Raw genomic sequence first — 25149 nt, 5'->3', positions numbered from 1 at the left:
TTCTGCAGCCAGAATTGTTTTTGCTTCTAAATGGAAGAGCCCTGATATTCCCTCAACTGAAGAGTGGTTAAGAAAACTGGCGGACTATGCTGAAGTTGCCAAATTGTCTGCCATCTACAAAGATCCCGATCTTGGAAAATATGCAACGCAATGGACATTGTTTTGGAATTATATGAAAAAAACTATCCAGACTTTGCGAAGATTTGTAAAATTTAACATAGCAACAGCAGGTTCTAAGCATAGTTATGTCACAGATTTAGGTTTACTATTTCATTTGTTAGGACTAGGAGAGAAGTCTTGAATGTATATTTGTATTTATTTTGTGATTGAATATTAGATTGATGAATTTATGGATTCGTGATGGGTATGGATATTTTGTTTGATATCACAATAAAATATTTGAATTGGGGGGGGGGGAGAAGTCCGCCTGGCCTCAACCAGGGCCAGAGGATTCTCTGTTCTGGCCCCCACCTGGTGGAATGAGCTCCTAGAGGAGATCAGGGCTCTGAGGGAGCTAAAACAGTTCCGCAAGGCCTGCAAAAAGGAGCTCTTCTGCCAGGCATTTGGTTGAGACCAGGCATAACCAACAGCGACCAAAGGGCCCTTGCTCCCCCCCTCCCAGAACGCCACCAGAGCGCTCTGGACCTGTTGCACCATTACACTGTTGCATTGTTGTACTATTATGCGGATGGAAGAGGAATGCGTCGGGAGAGGAAGATAATGGAGGTGAATCACTGGCTGCGTAGTTGGTGCCGGCAGGAGAGATTTGGTTTCTGGGACCATGGGATAGGCTTTCTTGAGGAAGGCCTACTAGCACCTGATGGACTGCACTTATCGAAACTGGGGAAGAATGTGTTTGGCAGGAACCTGGGGAGATTCATCAGGAGAGCTTTAAACTAAAGCCACTAGGGGAAGGAGACGATCAACATACGGAGTGTATGGAAGGAAAACTATCGGAGGCAGCCCAACCGGCAAGGCCAGCTCATAGGGAACCAAAAGTAAAAGGATTCAGATGTCTTTATACTAACGCCCGAAGCATGGGCAATAAAAAGGAAGAGCTGGAACTTCTCATGCTGATGGAAAGGTATGATCTAGTAGGCATCACAGAAACTTGGTGGAATGATTCTCATGACTGGAATGTAATGGTGGATGGATATGAACTGTTCAGAAAAAACAGAATAGATCGAAGAGGTGGAGGAGTGGCACTGTATGTGAAGAAAGGGCTTACCTGTCAGGAAATTCTAGTGAAGGAGAGCATATCTACAGTGGAAAGCATCTGGGTGAAAATAAGCAAGGGGAAAACAAACAGTGTGGTGGTTGGTGTCTGCTACCGACCGCCTGACCAACGAGAGGATGTGGATGCTGCACTTTGTGAGCAGCTTGAGAAAATATCCAAACGGCAGGACCTTGTCATCATGGGTGACTTCAATTTCCCAGATGTGTGCTGGGAAACAAACTCTGCGAAGCGTCCTCAGTCATGCAAGTTTCTGACCTGCCTGGCTGACAATTTCATTTATCAAATGGTAGATGAACCCACAAGAGGTTCAGCCATACTGGACTTAATACTGACCAACAGGCAAGAGTTGGTGGATGAGGTGAAGGAGGTGGGGACCCTAGGGGGAAGTGACCATGTCCTCATAGAATTCCTTTTGAGATGGGGAGCCAAGGAAGCTTGTAGCCAGACGCGGATGTTGGATTTTCGTAGGGCAAACTTTAATAAACTCAGAGACATGATGAGTGTCATACCATGGACGAGAATGCTGGAAGGGAAGGGAGCATGTGAAGGGTGGGCGCTACTCAAACAAGAGCTATTGCATGCTCAATCAATGACTATTCCAGAAATACGAAAACACTGCAGGAGCTCTAAGAAGCCTATTTGGATGAACAGAGAACTTCAAGAGGAACTAAGAAAGAAAAGGAAAATGTTCAGGAAATGGAGGGAAGGACAGAGCTCTAAAGAAGAGTACCTACAGGTTACTAGGCACTGTAGATCAATTATCAGAAAGGCCAAATCTGAGAGTGAGCTAAGATTGGCCAGGGAAGCCCACTGTAACAAGAAAAGATTTTTCAGTTACGTGAGGAGCAAACGTAAAGTAAAGGAGGCAATAGGCCCGCTGTTGGGTGCGGATGGACAAACTCTAACGAAAGATGCAGAGAAAGCAGAAAGGCTTAGTGCCTATTTTACATCTGTTTTTTCCCACAGGTCAAAGTGTTTAGGCACATCTAGAGATGGCTGTAGCCAAAGGATAGTGTCTGGGTGGCAGGTTAACATGGATAGAGAGGTTGTCGAGAGGCATTTAGCTGCACTGGATGAGTTCAAATCCCCTGGTCCAGATGAAATGCACCCGAGAGTACTCAAAGAACTTTCCAGAGAACTTGCACAGCCCTTGTCCATCATCTTCGGAACCTCTTTAAGGACTGGAGATGTCCCGGAGGACTGGAAAAGAGCAAACGTTATTCCGATCTTCAAAAAAGGGAGGAAGGATGACCCGGGAAACTACAGACCAGTGAGTCTGACCTCCGTTGTGGGGAAGATAATGGAACAGATATTAAAGGGAGTGATCTGCAAACATCTGGTGGATAATTTGGTGATCCAAGGAAGTCAGCATGGATTTGTCTCCAACAGGTCCTGCCAGACCAACCTAGTTTCCTTTTTTGACCAAGTAACAGGTTTGCTGGATCGAGGAAATTCGGTTGATGTCATTTACTTGGATTTTAGTAAAGCTTTTGACAAGGTTCCCCATGATGTTCTGATGGATAAGTTGAAGGACTGCAATCTGGATTTTCAGATAGTTAGGTGGATAGGGAATTGGTTAGAGAACCGCACTCAAAGAGTTGTTGTCAATGGTGTTTCATCAGACTGGAGAGAGGTGAGTAGCGGGGTACCTCAGGGCTCGGTGCTCGGCCCGGTACTTTTTAACATATTTATTAATGATCTAGATGAGGGGGTGGAGGGACTACTCATCAAGTTTGCAGATGACACCAAATTGGGAGGACTGGCAAATACTCCGGAAGATAGAGACAGAGTTCAACGAGATCTGAACACAATGGAAAAATGGGCAAATGAGAACAAGATGCAATTTAATAAAGATAAGTGTAAAGTTCTGCATCTGGGTCAGAAAAATGAAAAGCATGCCTACTGGATGGGGGATACGCTTCTAGGTAGCACTGTGTGTGAACGAGACCTTGGGGTACTTGTGGATTGTAAACTAAACATGAGCAGGCAGTGTGATGCAGCGGTAAAAAAGGCAAATGCCATTTTGGGTTGTATCAACAGAGGCATCACATCAAAATCACAAGATGTCATAGTCCCATTGTATACGGCACTGGTCAGACCACACCTGGAGTACTGTGTGCAGTTCTGGAGGCCTCACTTCAAGAAGGACATCGATAAAATTGAAAGGGTACAGAGGAGAGCGACGAAGATGATCTGGGGCCAAGGGACCAAGCCCTATGAAGATAGGTTGAGGGACTTGGGAATGTTCAGCCTGGAGAAAAGGAGGTTGAGAGGGGACATGATAGCCCTCTTTAAGTATTTGAAAGGTTGTCACTTGGAGGAGGGCAGGATGCTGTTTCTGCTGGCTGCAGAGGAAAGGACACGCAGTAATGGGTTTAAACTTCAAGTACAACGATATAGGCTAGATATCAGGAAAAAGTTTTTCACAGTCAGAGTAGTTCAGCAGTGGAATAGGCTGCCTAAGGAGGTGGTGAGCGCCCCCTCACTGGAAGTCTTCAAGCAAAGGTTGGATGCACACTTTTCTGGGATGCTTTAGGATGCTTAGGGCTAATCCTGCGTTGAGCAGGGGGTTGGACTGGATGGCCTGTATGGCCCCTTCCAACTCTATGATTCTATGATTCTATGATTATATCATATTGTTATACTGTTACAACCACTGTTATTAATATTATTGTATGGTTATTAATGTAAATTGTTTCATGTATGGTTCATAAGTTCTATGTAAACCGCCCTGAACTTCTGGGGAGGGCGATATATAAATACATACATATATACATACATACATACATACATACATACATACATACATACATACATACATACATAATATTAAAGAACTATGGGGCATCTTTCAGTATCCTAGGTATCTTTTAGGGAGCCCAAACAAAAGTGGAAATCAGTGTTGACAGTCTTTCAGGATATTAGTCAAATGAAAGTATATGCCTTTTGTAGTTGCTCTTGTTCACTCCACCTGTTGATGTTCCAGCCTCCTTAAAGGTCGCAGTCCAAATCATGATCTTGTGGGGGGCGGGGGGAGAAGAAATTCAAATTTGTCAGCAGAAGGCTGTTTTCTGTTTTTGAGAGAGAGAATCTTACAAGGCTCAAAATTTCATCTTTTTCAATGAAAGGGAGCTCCACAGAGAGTCAGCTGAGTCCAATATTAAATAATTCAGAAATGAGGTATATTGTTTTTCCCTTCACTTTCTCCCACTGACAATGCTTGGTAAACTTACTAGTCTGTAACTGCTAGATCAGGGAATTTTCTCAAGTGCTCGGTCATACAGTGTAGGTCTACATTGATCCATATTCACTCTGGACAGTCTTTGAACACACACACATACGTAGACCAGGCTTGTGCACCTACTGTTTTCTCTCCCATCCTATTCTTTGGTTGTAAACAGGGAGCAGTTCATTTGGGGACCTGCTTGGATATCCCCATCTGTTCATTGACCTCCATCTTTTTTCTTTAGCTTGAACTGGAAAAAAATAAATGCAAGAAAGCAAAATGGATGTCTGAGGACGCTTTACAAATAGCTGAGAAGAGAAGGGAAAGGCAAGGGAGAAAGAGAAAGATACACCCAACAAGGCATAATTCCAGAGAATAGCTAGAAGAGATAAGAATGCCTTCTTAAATGATCAGTGCAAACAAATAGAAGAAAACAATAGAATAGAGAGGACCAGAGATCTCTTTAAAAAATTGGAGATACGAAGAGAACATTTCATGCAAAGATGGATATAATAAAGGACCAAAATTGTAGGGACCTCACAGAAGCAGAAGAGATTAAAAGGTGGCAAAATTATACAGAAGAACTATACAAGAGCGAGCTTAACATCCCTGATAACCAAGAGGGGGTGGTCATTTTGTATCTCCTTACCTGTATTGTTCTTTATGCCAATAAAGGCTTTTGTATCTCTCTTGTATCTCTTCACTAGAATTTCCTGACAGGTAAGCCCTTTCCTCACATACAGTTCCACTCCTCCACGTCTTCGATCTATTCTGTTTTTTCTGAACAGTTCATATCCATCCACCATTACATTCCAGTCATGAGAATCATTCCACCAAGTTTCTGTGATGCCTACTAGATCATACCTTTCCATCAGCATGAGAAGTTCCAGCTCTTCCTTCTTATTGCCCATGCTTCGGGCATTAGTATAAAGACATCTGAATCCTTTTACTTTTGGTTCCCTATGAGCTGGCCTTGCCGGTTGGGCTGCCCCCGATCGTTCTCCTTCCATACACTCCCTATGTTGATCGTCTCCTTCCCCTTGTGGCTTTAAAGCTCTCCTGATGAATCTCCCCAGGTTCCTGCCAAACACATTCTTCCCCAGCTTCGAAAAGTGCAGTCCATCAGGTGCTAGTAGGCCTTCCTCAAGATAGCCTCTCCTGATGAATCTCCCCAGGTTCCTGCCAAACACATTCTTCCCCAGTTTCGATAAGTGCAGTCCATCAGGTGCTAGTAGGACGTCCTCAAGAAAGCTTATCCCATGGTCCCAGAAACCAAAACTCTCCTGCTGACACCAACTACGCAGCCAGTGATTCACCTCCATTATCTTCCTCTCTCGACGCATTCCTCTTCCCTTGACAGGCAAGATTGAAGAGAATACCACTTGTGCCCCCATTTGCTTGAGCTTCCTCCCCAGATCTTGATAGTCTTTTTTAATAGAAGCGATGGTATTCAGGGACATGTCATTTGTTCCCACATAGACCATCACAAAAGAGCCTCTTGTGGCGCAGAGTGGTAAGGCAGCCGTCTGAAAGCTTTGCCCATAAGGCTGGGAGTTCAATCCCAGCAGCCGGCTCAAGGTTGACTCAGCCTTCCATCCTTCCGAGGTCGGTAAAATGAGTACCCAGCTTGCTGGGGGGTAAACGGTCATGACTGGGGAAGGCACTGGCAAACCACCCAGTATTGAGTCTGCCATGAAAACGCTAGAGGGCGTCACCCCAAGGGTCAGACATGACTTGGTGCTTGCACAGGGGATACCTTTACCTTTACCTTTTAGACCATCACAAATGGGTTGTGATCCGTAGATTTGAGGAGTTTGGGCAGCCGTACTGAAACATCTTTAATTTTCGCCCCTGGCAAGCAACACACCTCTCGGGTCAGGGGGTTGGGCCCAGCCACACGGCGATCCATTCCTCTTAGCAGGGAATCTCCAATTACCAGCACTCTCCCCTTTCCTTTCTTCTCAACTCCATTTCCCTCTGTCCCCGTGGCCTCCTCCTTTTGTCCCAGACCTTGTTCTAAGACCTCCTCCCCTGCCGACCCCCGCACCTCCTCTGCAAGGGCCCAAAATCCACTCTGGAGCTCCAAAGGCCCCGAGAACCGTCTCACTCCTCGCCGTTGAGTCTCTTTCCGAACTGTCTGCAGAGGCTCCCTAGTGTGGTCAATCTCCTTATCCTCTTCAGGACTGGCTGTATTCTCTTTATTCCGAGTTGTAGGGCTCTGGTCTATGAAGTCCTCCCCTTTCTTACTTTGGGTCAGAGTAATAATTCTGCAGTGTGATGCAGCGGTAAAAAAGGCAAATGCCATTTTGGGCTGTATCAACCGGGGCATCAAATCAAAATCACAAGATGTCATAGTCCCATTGTATATGGCACTGGTCAGACCACACCTGGAGTACTGTGTGCAGTTCTGGAGACCTCACTTCAAGAAGGACGTAGATAAAATTGAAAGGGTACAGAGGAGAGCGACGAAGATGATCTGGGGCCAAGGGACCAAGCCCTATGAAGATGGGTTGAGGGAATTGGGAATGTTCAGCCTGGAGAAAAGGAGGTTGAGAGGGGACATGATAGCCCTCTTTAAGTATTTGAAAGGCTGTCACTTGGAGGAGGGCAGGATGCTGTTTCTGTTGGCTCCAGAGGAGAGGACACGCAGTAATGGGTTTAAACTACAAGTACAACGATATAGGCTAGATATCAGGAAAAGAATTTTCATAGTCAGAGTAGTTCAGCAGTGGAATAGGCTGCCTAAGGAGGTGGTGAACTCCCCCTCACTGGCAGTCTTCAAGCAAAGGCTGAATACACACTTTTCTTGGATGCTTTAGGATGGTTAGGGCTGATCCTGCATTGAGCAGGGGGTTGGACTAGATGGCCTGTATGGCCCCTTCCAACTCTATGATTCTATGATTCTATGTTGTTAATATTGTATGATTATTAGTGCAGATTGTTTCATGTATGGTTCATAAGTTCAATGTAAACCACCCTGAGCCTCCAGGGAGGGCGGCATATAAATATAATAAACAAACAAACAAAGGTGAGCCGGCAGCAGAATGGCAGGGTAGCCCCCAAGGCATCAGCCAGGGAGGAGAACAAGGAGGAACCCCCGCCCGGTACCAACTGATCCACGGATTGGTACCAGCCCTCGGACCGGTGATTGAGGACCACTGGTCTATATGACTGGATTTGGCTATCATATACTGTGATTGGAGTATATGATAGCCAAATCCAGTCATATAGACCAATAATTGCCCACTCTACTGGGAGACTGTAGCCAGCATTCAAATCTGGGATGTTTGGTTGAGCTTATCATATTCCACTAAGCTAACACGAGACATTGAACAGGATCATTATTGAGTTATATGGCTTGGATCCTGAGATAAGGCATAGGGTGAAGAGAAAAGAGAGAGAATGCCCCTGAAAAACCTCAAAGGCCTCACTCTGAGTCTCACTGTGCCCTAATAGGCCTGAGTTCTAGTCCTACTTTCATTTTCTATTCAAAGTTATTACAATTGGTGTGCATTCAACAGGTGTATGTAATATGATACAACTCACTTCCAGCTTATGGTGACCATATGAATTAATGACCTTTGAAAGGTTCTATCATTTAGAAGAAAAGTTGATTTTTATACCCTGCTTTTCACTACCCGAAGGAGTCTCAAAGTTGCTTACAATCACCTTCCCTTCCTCTTCCCACAACAGAAACCCTGTGAGGTAGGTAAGGTGGAGAGAACTCTGACAGAACTGCTCTTTGAGAAGAGCTCTAACAGGACTGTGAGTAGCCCAAGGTCACCCAGCTGGCTTCATGTGGAAGAGTTGGGAATCAAACCTAGCTCTCCATATTGGAAGCTGCAGCTCTTAACCACTGCACAAGCTGCCTTGCTTGGGTCTTGTAAATGGAATTCCATGACTTCTTTTATCGAGTCAATACAACAGGTAGGTTTTGCCAATAGGGAAACCACATTCACATTTCCTAGGCATGGTAGAGCTGCAACTCATACCCTCTGTTTCCCATGTATTGAACTTTCCCACTGATCTGCTGGCCAATGCTGTTTCCTATGAGCTTGCTGCTATGGTGTGCATTTTTCCTTGCCCATGTGGTTTCCTTCCTTTGTCCTTTCAAAACACTTTTTCCCCCTTTTGCTGAGTAACATTCAGCAACATTTATGGACTCCAGACCTTCAATGGAGGCCCTGTGACTTGTGGGTTCTGGAATGTTCTAACTGAAGTGGTAGTCCTTCCTTCCCCTTCCCTGCCACCAGCAAATGATATTATTCACAGGTTGTGCTACACCACTAGGGAGTTCAAGTCCTTGCTTAAAGGGAGCCCTGCAACTTAGAGTTGCAAAACAGATTCTACACAAGGGGTCACTGGGAAATCTTGGAAGAGAATATTAAAACTATTTTGTGATGCTAAACCTGACTGGTAAGCGTTTGTGTTCAATCTCCAGGAATTCCAATGCACCATATGATACAGCCTCCTCCGCTATCCTGTCCTCTTGTCGAAGTCTGTGGTTGTCTAAGTTCCTTCCTGAGAGGTCTGTGTGGTTCCCAGTGTTTGACGGACCAGCAACAAATTCCCAAATGACAAGACAGTCTTCTTCACCCCACACCATTATCTACTGGATCTTTTCCTGAGTCAGGACCTGTTTGCTTATAGAGCCAGTTGTGGAGTATGATCACTCAATATGTCTCAAAGGCAGTTGGGTAATTGTTGCATTTGGCTCACCCATTCTGTTCGCTCACAGTCATGTACTAAGAAGCTTTTATACAAGGACTTGGGTTTTGCTATAGCATCCTTGACTGTGATATGTAATGTGTGTCTGTATGCGCACAAGCATGAACATGGAGATTAGTGTCTTTGTTTAATATGTCGGTGTGTATGCAACGCAACCATGAGACAAAGCTTGGTCTGCTTTCTTGTCAATTGCTCAAGAGTCCCCCTGCTCCAGATGCAACTATGTAAAAGGCGTGGGGGCTTCTCTGGGATATCTGAGAACACCCTGCCTTCTTTAAAAGAACTCTGATGGTCTTCAGTCTTCAGTCTCCCACCTGATGCAATTTCAGTGCCTCTCCTGGTACTGGTGTTGTTTTCCTTAGAATAATGTATTTCATTGTTCCTGAGTACTCACCCACTCACTTCCTTCACTTTGCCTTAATGTGCAGTCATTAGAGAGGATGATAACACCTCATTTGTCATACACAAATGACAAAGCTGAAAGATACCAAAATGGCAGAGACAAAAAACAGACCTAGGTAGACTATGATAGCCCAATCTCATCAGATCTCAGAAGCTAAGCAGGGTCAGCCCTGGCTGGTATTTGGATTGGAAATCACCAGGGATTACCAGGGTTGCTAAACGGAGGCAAGCCACAGCAAACCACTTCTGAATGTCTCTTGCCTCGAAAACCCTTTGGGGTTGCCAGAAGTCAGTTGCAACTTGATGGCAAGCAATAACAAAAATGGAGGGATTGCTCATTTTTCCTGGTTATAACCATGACCATGTTGTATCTGCTCTCTTCTGCTCTATTAGAGGACAAGCCAGTCATCTCCATAATACAGTATTCAATCATATATTTCATTTTAATAGATTGGGGTTTTCCAAACTTCTGATAAAGTGTATTTAGCAACAACAGAACATTTTGAATATTTAATATAGTTTTGGTTCAAAGCTTAAATAATGTTTGGATTTTAATTAGCAAAATATTGGTCTTTAGCATAGTTCAGTTCAAAAACATCATTGGGAAAAATCATAGAGCTTTTGTGGAGAGGGAAAAAGTTAAGCCTCACTGTCCTGTTTTGTAGTTCTATGGTTATTTGACTTACGGTTTACAGTTACATTATAGACTTCAGCTGTGTTTGCATTTGAAATTCTTGTGTCTTTGTTGTTGTTTTTGTAGAATTACAAAAAAGAAATTGATGTCCAAATATGCTATTTTCAAAGTTTCATGCACATACACTAAATTTTTCAGTGGTGCTGTTTAACAAGCATTGGAGACCAGACAATTTGAGAGAGTGAATGTTAAAAAAATGCAAGATTCATGGCTTACATTTCCAAAGCATTACACACACATTAAACAATATATATTCTTAACATGTGCAGAATGTATTGTTTCCCACTGACAAACTAAATAAAACCTCCATGCTTCTCTGAATATGGTAGAAAGGCCCCAAGACTCTGCTTGATTTTTGCATATCTGTAAGAAATTGGTCCAACTTCAATATACTTACACCATGGTAGCAGGAAGCAGATCAGGAACACTGCATGTGTTAATGTGGACTGTGTTCAATGGTTTGGATTAATGTGGAAAGGTTGAGGAATAGATTCTACCCTGCCATGACTGTATATCTTGATTCTACATGCATTTTGTGTGCAAATAGAGTTGGTCAGTCAGCTCACTAAGAGATATGAAAACTTGCAAGAGTCATGTACCAAAAATCTGGCCAAGTTTGAACTCTGCTACGATTGAGTTTCCAATTTTAGTGTTTATGGCTAATAGCCATTGATACTGGTTCAAATGCAGTGATTCCACTCTTGGACCGTTTACACACTGGGAACTTCACTACCCCAGCTCCTGTGCAGGAGCACAGATCAGGGGCAGATGAGGTACACCAGGCCAAATGCTCCCCCATGTGAGTGCAGGAAGAGGTGGGGCAACCTGCCATGACTAAAACTCCAGCCTCCAGCACGGCATGAAACCTCCAGTGTATAAACGATGTTTCTCTCCAAGTTTTTTCCAAACTAGCCATGTGGGAAGGTGACAATTTGGGCTAAAAGATCCTTTAGTGGGCATTTAGCTTAAATACAATTGAGCACTAGGATAGTGAAAAACAAATGTTTTATTTTTGGAGTACCGCATGTAAATTACTGCTGTCTCATTGTCTTGTGCTATTTTCTTACCCTTTTATCTGTACTTTTAATAGTTAATAAAGTTACTTGCCAGTTTAGTATCTGGCTTCTGTTTATCTTTCCTTTCCTGGGTGACTTAGAGCTTCAGAATGACCTTTTTATCCCAGAACCCAAATTCTGTCATGCAATGTGAACCAATTTGGCAGGCACCAGGATGGGGGAGATCACATTGCCCACATTCTTTTCTCTTTTTTTGGGGGGGGGCACCTACACTCCTAAGCAAAACACTGCCATCTGGTTCTTAAAACTAGAATTGTTTATGTAGTTAATCCTGTCCTGCTGAGGACTTTTCAGCATGGTTTCCATGGGAAGTAGAAAGTTATGTTTTGTAAACAAAGTAGCATTATTTGAGAATGACAGTTATGGACAAAAGGTGTAAAATAGACAGCTGGCTTAACAAATTCACTCATTAAGAGTATGAAATGAAAGGAGATTATGGAAAACGATGGAGAAATGTGTTTAAAAGATGACTGGTTCAAAGAAAAGGAGCTTGGGGGAATTTGGACTGAAGAAGCAATAAACAAACAGAAGAGTAACATTTTTCCCTGCATGCAAATTCACCTCCCCATGTCACCACTTTTCTTCCTTTTGAAAACAAGAGCATTTTTGCCACCCCAAAGAGAAAGAATAAATGCTTTCCTTCTTGAAAATCTTCAGCAAAGATACAGCATAAAGAGCATACAAGTAGCAAAACAGTGCCACCTGCCAGCCAAGTGCATTTTTATTCAAATTCAGGCATAATCCACAGGAGACTTGTCTCCTTATAGAATTGTCAGCAAAATATACTCCACCAAAAACATAACTTGTTACAGAAAGAACGGATTCTCTTGTGTCAATTTCTGGGATTTATTGTACTGATTGAACAAACTTCTTGGCCCTTAGCCTGTCCTTTCCAATTGGTATGAGCTCAAGTTTTACCAAGATTTGCCCCAGCATATGTTCAGTATGAAAAAGAATGCAAGGATCTTTTCATTAGCCACCCATTTAAATATCAGAATTGCTGTTTTGTCCATCCCTGCCAGGACCAGGTGATGTATGTAGATCTCATATTATCCTCGCCTTCCACAACACACAGCAAGGAATCATATACCAGAGTTACATACAGAAAAACTGACTTATTTTCAAATTAACATGGAACAATTTTGAGCCCTGATCTATAAGGAAGGTAGTTCACTGACTTCAGAACTTAAGCAGGGATGGTCTTAGACATGGAGCAACCAGTGCCCAACCAACTACCCCCACAGAGGGGGAAATTAAAGGCTTGGGGTGGACTGGCAGGGAGAAAGGAAGAGGCTGCAGTAATTCTGGGACCTTATTCTGGGCATCTGCTTAGAACCCCAGAACTACAAAGAGCAGCCTTGAATTTAAGAATGTGAAATGGGTATGTAAATCTCACAACTAGTAGCAATCAGACATAAACGGCCTAAGCAAAGTTAATACAGTGCTATATGAATTTAGCTATGCAAGAGGGGGGTAATCTAGCAAGGACCTTTTGCCAGTGTTTATGAGGTGATTGCACCATTCTAGATATCCAAGACAGACAACAAAATACATTAAAAATAATTTAGTTTTATTAAAGACAAATAATAGACTATATAGGTAAAGGTAAAGGTATCCCCTGTGCAAGCACCGAGTCATGTCTGACCCTTGGGGTGACGCCCTCTAGCGTTTTCATGGCAGACTCAATACGGGGTGGTTTGCCAGTGCCTTCCCCAGTCATGACCGTTTACCCCCCAGCAAGCTGGGTACTCATTTTACTGACCTCGGAAGGATGGAAGGCTGAGTCAACCTTGAGCCGGCTGCTGGGATTGAACTCCCAACCTCATGGGCAGACAGCTTCAGGCAGCATATCGCTGCCTTACCACTCTGCGCCACAAGAGGCTCATAATAGACTATATGCAATGACACTAATACACCATGCAGAGAGAAATAAAGAAGGAGTATATCTGTATATCTTCCATGTCTACCGACATTGAGGGTCCCGCCGTGGCCTGGCAAGATTTTAAATGTTGGGGGCCGGTCACGAACAATGCTCCTGATTGGATGATGTGTAACGGTCTGTAAAGATCCCGCCTTAGCTAGCCAAGTTTGAGGAGAGTGGAGGATGGCCGCTAAGACCTACAGTGTGTGACATTTTAATTTCACTCTGTCACGAACAATGGTGATCGATGGAGAGTTGAGCGTGTGTGTGTGTTTTTGTGTGTGTGTGGGGGGGGAACACCCGGTAGATTCACAGAGAAACTGCACTGCAAAAAGGCTCATGCTTAAGTTGCGGGAGGTACTTTTTAGAGGTGGCCTCAGAATTTCTTGCCGTAAACATGGGGCACGAGAGGTGGGGGGGCTGCTTCTGCTTGTCGCCTTGGCATCCCGACATCCAGGCTGATCACGGCAATCTGGGGCACGGTTGGTCTGATGGACAAGCACTAATGATGACACCCGTTCAGCTCTCTTGGCCATTGCGTGGTGGAGGGAGCATATTTTCATACGAAGGAGAGAAGCAAGGCCAGCGTCGCCAGCAAAATGCTAGGCATCAGGGTGGGCGATGCGGTATTTTAAAGTAACATCAGCCCGGACTACTGCCAACGACTCCCTTCGAAAATATCTGCTGCTTCTTGGGGTGGGGGTGGGGGTTCCAGCATACTCTGATCAAAGGGAAAGCTGGGAGCGGGTTCGCATTCCTGAATTGAACCCTCGCTCTGGGTTTGGGACATCGGAGGCATGCCTGGGATCGCCGCAGGTTTTTGGTGGGGTGTTTCCTCCAGTAGGGGACAGATTTTTTTTTTTGTGCGGGGTCTTGACCCTGGAGAGCATATCCCACTCCAGGGACCTAGGTGTTGACGAGCACCATCCCCAGCCACTTGACTCCTCACCAAAGCCAGTCAACTCTTGCTCGCTTGTGAGAGCTGATGTCAGTACCCTGTTTATCATTCACGCTTTAAAATCACAAACTGCAGAACACGGTTCACCCAACAATAATAAAAGATGTTTTCAAGCATCACCAGTTAGCAAATTTCCACTGTTTACAGTGTAGACCTTATTTTTTAATCAAATTCCTCGTTAAACATTATTCAAAGTATTATGAACATACAGGTATCATACACACACCGCCTCGCCTGCCATCAACTCTGTAGTAAACATAATTGGTAATGCAAGCCGACAAACAACATTAACTAGAACAAACATGCTAAAATGGTCTGAGGCGAGTAACATATGAAAGGACAAGGCAAGACAATGGTCAGCAATCAAAAATCTTTTTCCTTTTTGCATTTCTTCTCACACGAGCCATGCCTCCAACACCCAGTGATCTTCCCTGAGCACTGGAGGTGGAAAGAGGAGGGGTGGGAAATTCCCGGGGGGAGGGAGAAGGGCTTGCACAGTCCCGAGAAGGAGAAGGGGATTCAAGTTCATGTTCTGAAGAAACAGACATGCAGTTGTCGCTTGATTCCTGGTGGTAGAAACAGTCATGGTTTGTGTCCGCTCGTCAGCCATGCCTCGCAGCACCTCCACCGCCGCGAACATGGCCCTGCTACATTCTGACATGGCCGCAGCAATAGACTCCCTGTTCCTCTGTGTCTCCGACAGCCATCCACGATAATGCCTCTCCTCAGCATGCATCATCTCGTCATGCCTCTGTCTTGCTGCCTCCACCTCACGTTTGCATACCCGCATCATTGCCCTCCCAACGTCGGTTATGGCCGCTACACGCCTTTTCCTACGCCTTGCAATCTCCAAACGTTCGGCCGGTGTTCTCTTACTCGAGGGGTCCATCTCGGTCAGATGGAGTGGGTGATTGAGGGCTTGCAGAGGAAAAAAATGAAATCATTTAGCGCATTTCAAAGTTGTGAGACAAAGACACTTATTGAGGAGCAGACAATCAGTGATACCTGTGGAATCCTGCCGAGGCTGCCTCGTCTCCTGAGCATCCCGACTGTTGGGGCACACATTTTCATTATCATTCAACTCCAGCTCTATTTGGGGTAAAGATTTGGAAAATACATTCGTCAGTGAAGCCGCACAACCCACCCACCCCCGCTCCCACCCCCTAACGCGAACCAGAACCTGTTTCTGGTATTGTCGTTATCTGCGTTTGATCAAAGTCCTGTGATCCATCATTGAAGGATCCCTGTGTCTCACCGCCTGCATAATATTGGAAAGGAGAGAATATCATTAGGAAAGGTGTAACAGTGAATTGCCCAACCCCATTTCAAGCATCTCCTACCGTTGTACTCTGGAGAGGACAAACCAATGTCAGAAGGTCTCAGGGTTCGATACTCACTACGTGGAGGTTCATCCTGCGTGTCCCTCACCAGCACTGGAAGTCTGAGCCTCTCAAGCTCCTCGTCAGTGCAGAAGCGCAAATCTAGGCTCCGTGAAAGGTTACTTGGCTGGATACTGGGATCGCCCGCGAATATACGCTCAAGCTCGGAATAGTAGGCACATTCCTTGCGGGAATTCCCAGAGCGCCGATTGTGTTCTTGCACCCTCTTGAACTCCTGCCTCAAAGTCTTAGATTTCATCCGGCACTCAACCGCGGTCCGTGAGTGTCCACTTCTCACCATTTCCGCCGCGATATTCTCAAAAACATCAATGTTGCAATGGGAAGCCCCCAGAGCCTCCTGCACTTTCTGTTCCCCCCATATTGAGATCAGATCACGTGTCTCCCTATCTCTCCAAGAGATTCCTCGACCCCCACTACAACTCTTGGATGTAGAACTCTGTGCCAGGGAAGACATTGTTTCCCACAGTGGTCTACTTGACCCTTCAGCTCTAAAAGTTGTAGAAGAAATGTGCACCCGGACGTTCGGAGGTAGCCTTTTTATAGAATCATAGAATCATAGAGTTGGAAGGGGCCATACAGGGCATCTAGTCCAACCCCCTGCTCAACGCAGGACTAGCCCTAAGCATCCTAAAGCATCCAAGAAAAGTGTGTATCCAACCTTTGCTTGAAGACTGCCAGTGAGGGGGAGCTCACCACCTCCGGTACTATTGTCTCCTCCCACTAACAAGCATTGATCTTGATGGGTGGCTCCCAGTTAGGGGGGCGTGAGCAAGGCTAAGGTGACCACCTTTGATGAAACAAAGGATAGCATGGGCTACCGTCTTGTTCACTAAACGCAGAAAACAAGTCATATTGTCGCAAACCGAGTAACTTGGGTTTGCTAATTCCTTAGGGGGGGAGGGGTGGCAACGGGACGCCTCTGGAACACCCGGGTGAACCACCCTGTATTGATTCTGCCACTAGAACGAAAGACGGCATCACCCGATGGGTCAGACAAGAGACAGTGCTTGCACGGTGTGTACTGTCACCGTTACCTGTCTATTCCTGTTAGTGCTTGATACATGATATGTCTATCGACATAACTGCTGCACGTGATCATTCAATTGACAGAAATAACCGTTGGCACTCCCAAGAGTAATTCACAAGCGGGCCGGTTGAGACAACACTCTTGATGTGTGCACGTGCATAGACTGTGTATTTTGTTGCCGTATAAACCACCCACCCCCAAGCAAAACGCAGAAACACCCCGTCAACACAGTGCCCCCACATGCAAAATGAACAGTGCTCTTTTCCTTCTCCATATGTAACGCAGTGGGCTACTAAGTCCTTTCCAAAGAGACACGCCATGAGGTTGGTGAGGTACAGATTGGCAAGGTTCTCGTGTTTGCTCACAGGTTTATCAGTGACGTGTGTAATCCTTGGTCATCAAGATGGTCGTGTGTTTAGGACTGTTGAACAAAGTCCTGGAAACACTACGTCCATGAGTTCCTTAATGAGGTTTATACAAGTGTGTGCCAACGTAGCGCAATGGAAAATACCTTCAATCTAAAAAACTAACAACCTCCTCTTATTTCTCTTTAAGAGCATTCACCCTACACCCGTCGCATCTTCGCATGATTACTATTAACGACAGTATATCGTATAAAGGACATTGATTACTATTAACGACAGCAACCACTCCGTGTTCCAGTAACAGACAGAAAACGTTGTAGAATGTATTTCTGTACTACAGAGACTTTTCAAACGTTCTCCTGACAATTGTTTTATAACTACGCAGAAACAAAAGCAGAATCATCTCTGTCTCATGTTCCTCTGGACAGACTGGAGTGAGATAGTTTCCCCCCCCCCCATGTGAACTCCTATTCATTGGTAGCGTATAATTCAGAAATCCCTGAAGGAATTGCGAGAAATAGAAGAGGAATCTCGAAGAAAACAAATGTAGAAGGTATTGGAGAATGACCAGCAATGAGAGAATTGGCCATTCCTGCAGTAAGTGGCAGGACCCTTTTTGCCATATATCAAATTATTACGTGTGAGTTGTATGACGAATACTTTACAGACTTTAACTCGCCACTTCTGGCGTTACTTGCCGTTCCCTAATAGCAGTTCCATTGTGTTGCTGGTTATTGACAGAAACTCGCATACCACTTAACATTGTAGTGGCCAATGTTGATCTATTGCAATGTCCAATTTGGCTAGGAAGAAAGCGCCAGTAGCATCATCATTTCCTATGTACCGCTCCCATTGCCTGTTGTACCTTTCATCCCTTTTTTTGGGCAGACTTTTGTTACAGAACTGAAGTGCGTTTTGTTTCGTGTCAGAAATGCCATCGATGGTTTGGATAGCCCTGAACTGTCTTGCAAACCGTTGAAACCAAGTGTTGACTGCCACACTGTTTTTTTTTTTTAACAAAGGGCACTTTTTTTAAAAAAAAGGGGGGACACTGTTTTTTTCTACAAAGCGCAGTTCGCCTCCTCTCGTTCCTCCATATTCGACGGATCCAGCCCTGCTTGTGGGGACAAGGGGTTGTTAGTGTAAAACAATAGTCCAGCCATTATTGCGGTGCTTAAAGTCGTGATTGTGGTTGGAGGTGACGGCCTGATATGCAGAGGCGAGCTAGGCACTTACATTCAAAGCTCGCTTATTAAAAAAGGACTGCCTTCGGGTGTGGTCCTCAAGGGCAGCGTAGAGCAAGACATTGCCCCTCCTCTGTGAATGCACGTAAATGGCATGGTCATTCTTTTCAAAGTAAAGTGCTCGGTTGCACAACAGTGGTCGCCGTATGACTTGCTGTCAGCGACGAGGGCGCCACCGTGAAAGCGATACTCTGTATTTGTCTTCCTCCGTTGGGTTCCCAGGGAAGCAGTCTGCATCCCACAGTACTTAAAATATTTAGGCAATGTTAGACATTTTCCTTTAGTTTTTTTTTTGGTGCTGAAGCAGGCACGGCAGCATGGTTCAGTATTCTCAGGTCCGGAGAGATAACAGCTGACATGGCTATGCGTTCTCGTCGGAGCAGAAGACGGCTGCGAGTGCTACTGAAAAGAAATGGATGCCCGCTAAGACCCTCACTATCACCAAATGATGGGTTTTGGGAAGAATTCTGCAAAAGCAAAAACGATGATGAATGCTGGAGAAGGCACTTCAGACTCACAGAATCTGCATTCTTAGAATGAAAAGAGTTTCTCTTGCCCCACCTAACGCTAGTCAAAATGGATCACGGCAAACGGGTGGCAGTGTCCTTATTCTACCTTGCTAAATTGATCTCTTTGAGCGAGATCACATCACTGTTTTTGGAGCACCGGGAGATGCTGCCTTTCCTCGGCACATGCACTGCATGCCTGTCAACCACGTCTTTACAGTAATGGAGGGCGCATCTTGATTAACCCCCCTATCCTCGTATCTTCCCCCACCATTTTCCACTCGCCCCTGTCATGTATTTACAGATCCAGATGTCTGGTCTTCCCTTCCCCCATAAGCATCCAACGTTAGAATCCTTTTTTTCCAGTTTATGAATACGAAGAAAAAGAGGAACAGTTGATTCTTGTCTTCCGTGTTTCCCTACCCTTAGGCGGCTCAAAGCGGCTTGCAGTCGCCTTCCCATTCCTCTCCCCACAACAGACACCCTGTGTGTTGGGTGTATCTAAGAGAGCCCTGATAAAATGGACAGGACCATTTTATCAGTACCATGGCTAGATTATCACATGTGGTATGCCGCATAATCGAACGACAGATTAGAAGTCCTAACTGCAAACCACTACACACAACTGGCTCCCTTCTGCTCTCACAAATGTTAGTATTTTTCTATTGAGTTTTTTTTTCCCTAAAGAAAATGAAGCAGATCTTGCAGACTGCCAAGAGGAAGTGCCTTGTCCTGCTGGCTGGGCAACATGCATTTGGGGCGGTCCCTGACCCCATAATGAGGCCGCTGGGTAAGCGTGGCAGGAAGAGGCGGGGAAGGGACCCATCTGACCACTTGCCACAATGCCGAGGACACATAGGGAGCGTCGGGAGGGACGGCGGTGGCAGATTAGTGCTGTCGAGATTTTTTTGCAGTACTGCCTGGCTAAGGGGTACTCCAGGAGGCTCATGACCTCCGATCTGAGGAACTGTTGGGACATTTTCAGGGATGTCTCGGCACACCTGCAGGGTGAGGGGTATTCCAGAACGCCCGTCCAGTGCAGGGTGAAGTTCGACCATCTGCGGACGGGATACCTTAAGTCCCTACGTGCCGTGGCCACCAGCTCTCCAGGGGATCCACCAGCCCACGCAGAAATAATGGACCTTATGTGGGTCGATGCTGGGCCCCAACATGGGTCCTGCAAAGAGGAGAAGGTGTGTTTGGCGCTGACGGCCACCATGAGGGTCACGTGTCTGTGCTATGGCAGTATAGACATGTTGGGCTGCCATGGGCCTGTCGGCTACCCTGCTCCATGCATAGTCATTAAGAAATGCCTGTTGTGCCTTCCTTGCAGGGGATGACCATACAGACCAGCAGGAACAGTCCACCTGAGGAGACCAAGTTGGAAATCTGCTTATGGAATTTGGGGGTGGGGGTGGGGAATGTTGTGTGTGTCTCCAAGTTACTGTTTCCCCAAGGTTTATTTCCCCCATTCTGCTGTGATGTTTCTGGTATTGTCAAGTAAAAATTAAGCATTTTATTGAGCCTTTTGCGTCCTGTGTCTTCTTGGTGGTGCGGGTGGTCCGTTGTGGGGGGGGGAGGCGGTGGGCCATGCCCTGCCCCTTGTCACTGTGCTCCTTTCCAACACCCACGTTCAGCACTGGGCTCCCTTCTGACTAGGGTTCCTTTGGTCTGTCTGCCGTCCCCTCGGTTACCCCTCCACTCTGGTACTGTCCCCTCGGCTGGTGCAGCTACCACTGTTGCACGGACCCACTTCAATCCCCATTTAAATGGAGCAAAACACGCAGAAGGCGGGAGAATTGTGCCATGAGTTAAATCTGGATGGGATGGCCAAAACATTATTCAAAATAAACTTGAAGGCGAGCAGTCAGCAGATCACTTAGAACTGAAGAGTGCATCAGATGGCAGACAAGTCCGCTGTTCTTTGCAACATTGAAGGCAAGACTCAGTCTTGCTATGTGCACTGGAAAGCATGGACGGGAGAGGGGTTCGAACCAGCATCCATCTGTTTAGGTGAAATGGCTTGTTGAGCACTCTACTCAGTGAGCCACCACAGGCTGACAGTTGCTGGCTGCATGCCTCATCCTCCTATAGCGGACTGAAAACGGCAGTACTTTGGAAGATGGGTAACGGTGAATGCTTCACCGTTGAAAGATGTGGTTTGGAGGGAAAGTGCAATCTTCTGCCGCAGCAAAGAAATTAATAAATTTGCTGCAAGTTACACAGACGGAAAGTTAAAAAGGAGAGAAGGCAATGACGGGAGAGGGGTTCGAACCGGCATCCATCTGTTGAGGTGAAAGTGCTTGTTGAGCACTCTACTCGGTGAGCCACCGCAGGCTGACAGCTACTGGGTCCATGATTCATCATCCTATAGAGTCATGTTACCGGCAGAGTTTTTTTTTTTTAAGGGGGAATAATTGTTTCATGGGTAAATACACTGTTCAGCTCTGTTTTGAGAGCTTAGATTGTTTGAGACAGCACAGAAATGGAAAAGTGTACAAAAACGGTAATAAAAAAAACATATCCAGGCGCACTCTGGTGGGAAGTAGAGCACATAGCAGGGCAGTACATTGCGTGAAACAAAAGAAATCTTGGGCTCCACCTTGTGGTTGTTGAGACTTCTCACAATCTCTAGTCTCACGAAATATCACGAGAGCAAACATGGTGACACGTCAGAACGTCAGGAATTGATTTAAACTAACGCGTTGCAGATGACGCAAGTATGTTAAAGCTGTTTCGTTTCGGAAATAATGTTTGTTGCAGTTCACTCATAATGCCCGAGCCCGAATCGGGCGGAGATCGGCAAGAATAAAAGCGGGAAAATCAAGAGATGCAGAATAGGCCATGGAGTTCCCCTAGGTAGGGCTGGAATTTGCCTCAAGTTGTTGTAGTAGTCTTTGCATTCCAATTTTTCTGAGGGAAATTAGGGCCGTGTCATCCGCATAAAGTAAAATAGATATTCTTTTGACCTCCTGGTGTAGGAGAAACAAATTGAGGCCAGAGAGTCTTTCTACAATGTTGTTTATGTATAAATTCAACAACAGGGGAGCTAATACACATCCCTGCTTGACGCCCGTGCATGTTGAGATTTTGTTGGTTAGGGAGCCAGAAATTTCCACTCTAATTTGAGCATAAGTGTCAAAGTGCAACTCCCGCAGCAGAAATATCAATGTTCATGTTTGCTAATTTTTTCTATAAGCGCTGTCTATTTATAGAAACAAATTAGGAATAAAGCCCATTGTACAGAAAATACAATGGGTGCTAGCAGGGCTTGTGTGGGTGCCGGCAGGGCTCTGAAGAAGAGGGCATGTAGGCTGGCGGCGCGGCCCCCCCCCGAGTAGGCAGAAAGGGAGAGGGGTGGGAGATGTGCGGCAGGAAGCATGGCAGGGATCCCGGGGGGCAAAGCGAGGAAGAGGCAAGGGGAGCGCGAGCCAGGGGAGCTTACTTGTTGCGCGGCTCGGCGGCGGTGACGTGGCAGAGTGGGCGGCGGCTTGTCTTTGGGCCTGTGTCGTGGGTGGCCATTTTGGAGGGCGGGCCGGGCCTGCACCGGCTGCGCAGAGGCCTCGTCGTTGTCGGCGGGGATCTCGGAGGGGTGGCGGCATCTCCGGAGCGTCGTCCTGGTGCCCGCGGCAAGTCTGCAGGGTGTGGGCGGATTCAGGGCCGTCGGTGGGGAAGGGCAGTTGCTGGGCTGAGGGGAAGCTATTTTCCCCTCGCCCAGGGAAGTGGGGCGAGCCTCCTCCCTGGCGGCCATCCAGGCAGCGCCGCGGGCGGTTTAAAGATGCTGCGGCCAAATCAACAAATGTAACGTACAACACTTTCTTTGGGCCATTTATCCCTGAATAGACCAATTGCTGAAGTATCTGACATTGGTCAATAATGCTAAGGCCCTTTCTGAATCCAGCTTGATGTGGTACAAAATAAGATTTTCATCTACCCATTCCTTCAGCTTAATCAGTAAGTACTTGCTGTACAGTTTTGCTGCTATGTTCAACAGACTAATAGGCCTGTAGTTATTTGGAGCTGATTTGTCCCCTTTTTTGTAATAAGGCACGACAATGCTAAGTTTCCATTCAGGGGGGATTTGGCCTGTGTTGTTAATTTGTGAGAAGGTTTTTGCTAGTATAGGAAAGGCTTTATAAAGATCTGCAGGGATCAGATCTTCCCCTGGGGACTTACCAGATGTCAATGAGGAGATCAGGCCTTTGATTTCAGCCTCTGAAACTGTGGGCCAAACTGGATGATCTGTTAGATCATAAGAGATATGTTATAAATGTGACATGGCTGTTGGGGGTGAGACCAAAGGGGCTCCAAAGACCCTAAAATGCAAGGCCATAAAATGCGAAGCCCAATCTTTAGCTGGTATTTGAGCCTCCAGTTGATGGGACCAGGTGTTTAAATTATTTGAGACTAGTACCCAGAAGTGTGAGTCATTTTTCTCAGAAACCGCCTGATCTAATTCTTTCCATAAGGATTTGGCATGTTCAAGCTTTTTTTGTTTAATGAATTATTTGTATTATGATCTTAAATACAAAAGTTGGGGCATCTAGAAACTCGTTAGTATTACTTCTTGCTTTTCTCATTGTGTGTGTTATATATTTTTTAGAATTTTACACTCTTGGTCAAACCAACCATTAAATTAATATGGTGAAGGTTTGATTGGTCTGTTATTAACAAGAAACAGTTTTAGGAGAGTAGTAATAGCTTCCCAGATTTGGATAGCATCAATATCTGAAGGATAGCATGCCTCAAAGATTCCGTTTCTGGGTTTGCAAAAAACTGGGAGAATTTGGATTGAAGCTGGTCGGACCGTTTGAGTCTCCTAGAACGCGGTAAAGTAACACCTGCTAGTTCAGAAACTGGTTTCGTAACTGCCAGTAGTTTTAAGTGTTAGTCTCAGTGGACAGTGGTCACTTAACAAGCTATCAACAACCTCAAACTTGGCTAAGTTAAGTAAATCAAATGAGATTGTGATGTAATCAATCGTGCTAGCTCAATAAGTTGATCGTTAAGTATAAGCACCTCCTGATATATCCAAGCTGGTACCATGCAAAATGTATAGATTGGCCGAAGAGAGCAATTTTAGAAGTTTGAGGTCAAATTTGTTGACAATCCTGTCCTCTGAAGAACGATCCAAGAGATAGGCATGGGTGGCTATTTGAGTATTCTTATTACCTCCTACATCAACTGCCCCAGAGCCTATTCTTGCATTGAAATCACTACCCATTGTAATATAAGAATTTGGATAGTGAAGGAGCAAGGATTCTATGGTATCAGCCAGGGAGTACCAGAGGTTGTCTCCTTGGCTCTTACTACTATTAGGTGGAACTGGAAGCTCTGTGGCTGCTGAGGGGGTTAGTGTTTGATGGCTTTAAGCGGCGACAAGTTACTAGGATCAGTGAGGGCTACCATGTGCACCTTGGATCCCTGTCCGTCCTGGTTGCTTAAACAGGGCGACCAACAGATAGGAGGCCCCTTGAGGAAGATTATCCACCTCTCTTTGACATCTGGAGAGTTCCCTGACGGGCTTAAGGAAGCCATGGTTCGCCCTCTGCTGAAAAAACCATCACTGGATGGGCGGGACCCCACCAGCTACCGCTCTGTCTCGCAACTTGCGTCTCTAGGGAAGGTAGTAGAGCGGGCAGACCAGCTCCTAATTTTCTTGGAGGAAATTTCGGCCTTCAACCCATACCAGTCTGGTTTCCGTCCTGGCCATGGAGTGGAGACTGAGCTGGTTGCTCTGACGGATGATATCCGACGCCAGCTGGATTGAGGCGGGTCCGCCATTCTTGTGTCATTAGATCTGTTGGCCGCATCTGATGTGGTCAACCACGAGCTATTGATTCACCGCCTCGTCGGGACTGGAATTAGGGGGACTGTGCTGTCTCCTTCCTCCAGAACCGGACACAGAGGGTGGCAGTGGGGGATGAACTATTGGATCCCTGTGAGCTCCCTTGTGGTACGCTCCCCCACGTTGTTCAACATCTACATACACCCTCTGCCCCAGCTGATTCGGGGTTATGGGCTAGGGTGCCACCAATATGCAGATGACACCAGGCTCTATCTCCTAATGGGCGGCCAGTCGGACTCCCCCCAGATACATTCACCAGTTGTTTGGAAGCAGTGGCTGGATGGCTCGGGCAGAGTCGCCAGAAACTCAGCCCCTCCAAGACAGAGGTCCTGTGGCTAGGAAGAAGGGGACAGGATCATGAAGCGCATTTCCCATGCCTGAATTGTGTACAATTAACATCTACAGCAGTGGTCAGAAACTTGGGAGTGACTTTTGATGCCTCCCTGTCTATGGAGGCTCAGACGGCTTTTTTTCATCTTTGCCAGGCACGGCTACGAGCGCCCTATATGTCCTTGGA

General features: G+C 45.9%; 2 protein-coding genes across 5 annotated transcripts in view; one reads left to right on the top strand and one right to left on the bottom strand.

Moving 5' to 3' along the window:
- HRH2 (histamine receptor H2) overlaps positions 1-20282 on the top strand; it is a 107166-nt gene extending 86884 nt beyond the window's left edge. For 2 of the 4 annotated variants that reach the window (XM_077326374.1, XM_077326375.1), the window contains one exon: positions 8905-11401. In XM_077326374.1, coding sequence (XP_077182489.1) covers positions 8905-9091 — 187 coding nt within the window. In that variant the 3' untranslated portion in view covers positions 9092-11401. Of the gene's footprint in view, positions 1-8904; positions 11402-20117 lie in introns of those variants that run through there. The other 2 variants (XR_013229154.1, XM_077326376.1) reach the window with 2 other exon arrangements.
- Positions 14366-15922, bottom strand: LOC143833781 (uncharacterized). The gene is made up of 4 exons (XM_077330013.1): positions 15640-15922; positions 15423-15500; positions 15248-15331; positions 14366-15160 (listed from the first exon to the last, which is right to left on the bottom strand). Exons 1-4 carry the CDS (start codon positions 15920-15922, stop codon positions 14637-14639), a joined length of 969 nt encoding a protein of 322 aa, XP_077186128.1. The 3' UTR covers positions 14366-14636.
- Positions 20283-25149: the final 4867 nt, after the last annotated feature.

This window comes from Paroedura picta, chromosome 3 (genome assembly GCF_049243985.1).
Source record: "Paroedura picta isolate Pp20150507F chromosome 3, Ppicta_v3.0, whole genome shotgun sequence".
NCBI lineage: Eukaryota > Metazoa > Chordata > Lepidosauria > Squamata > Gekkonidae > Paroedura > Paroedura picta.
Note: the sequence above shows the minus strand (reverse complement) of the source record. Positions and strands in the feature narration are given on the sequence as shown.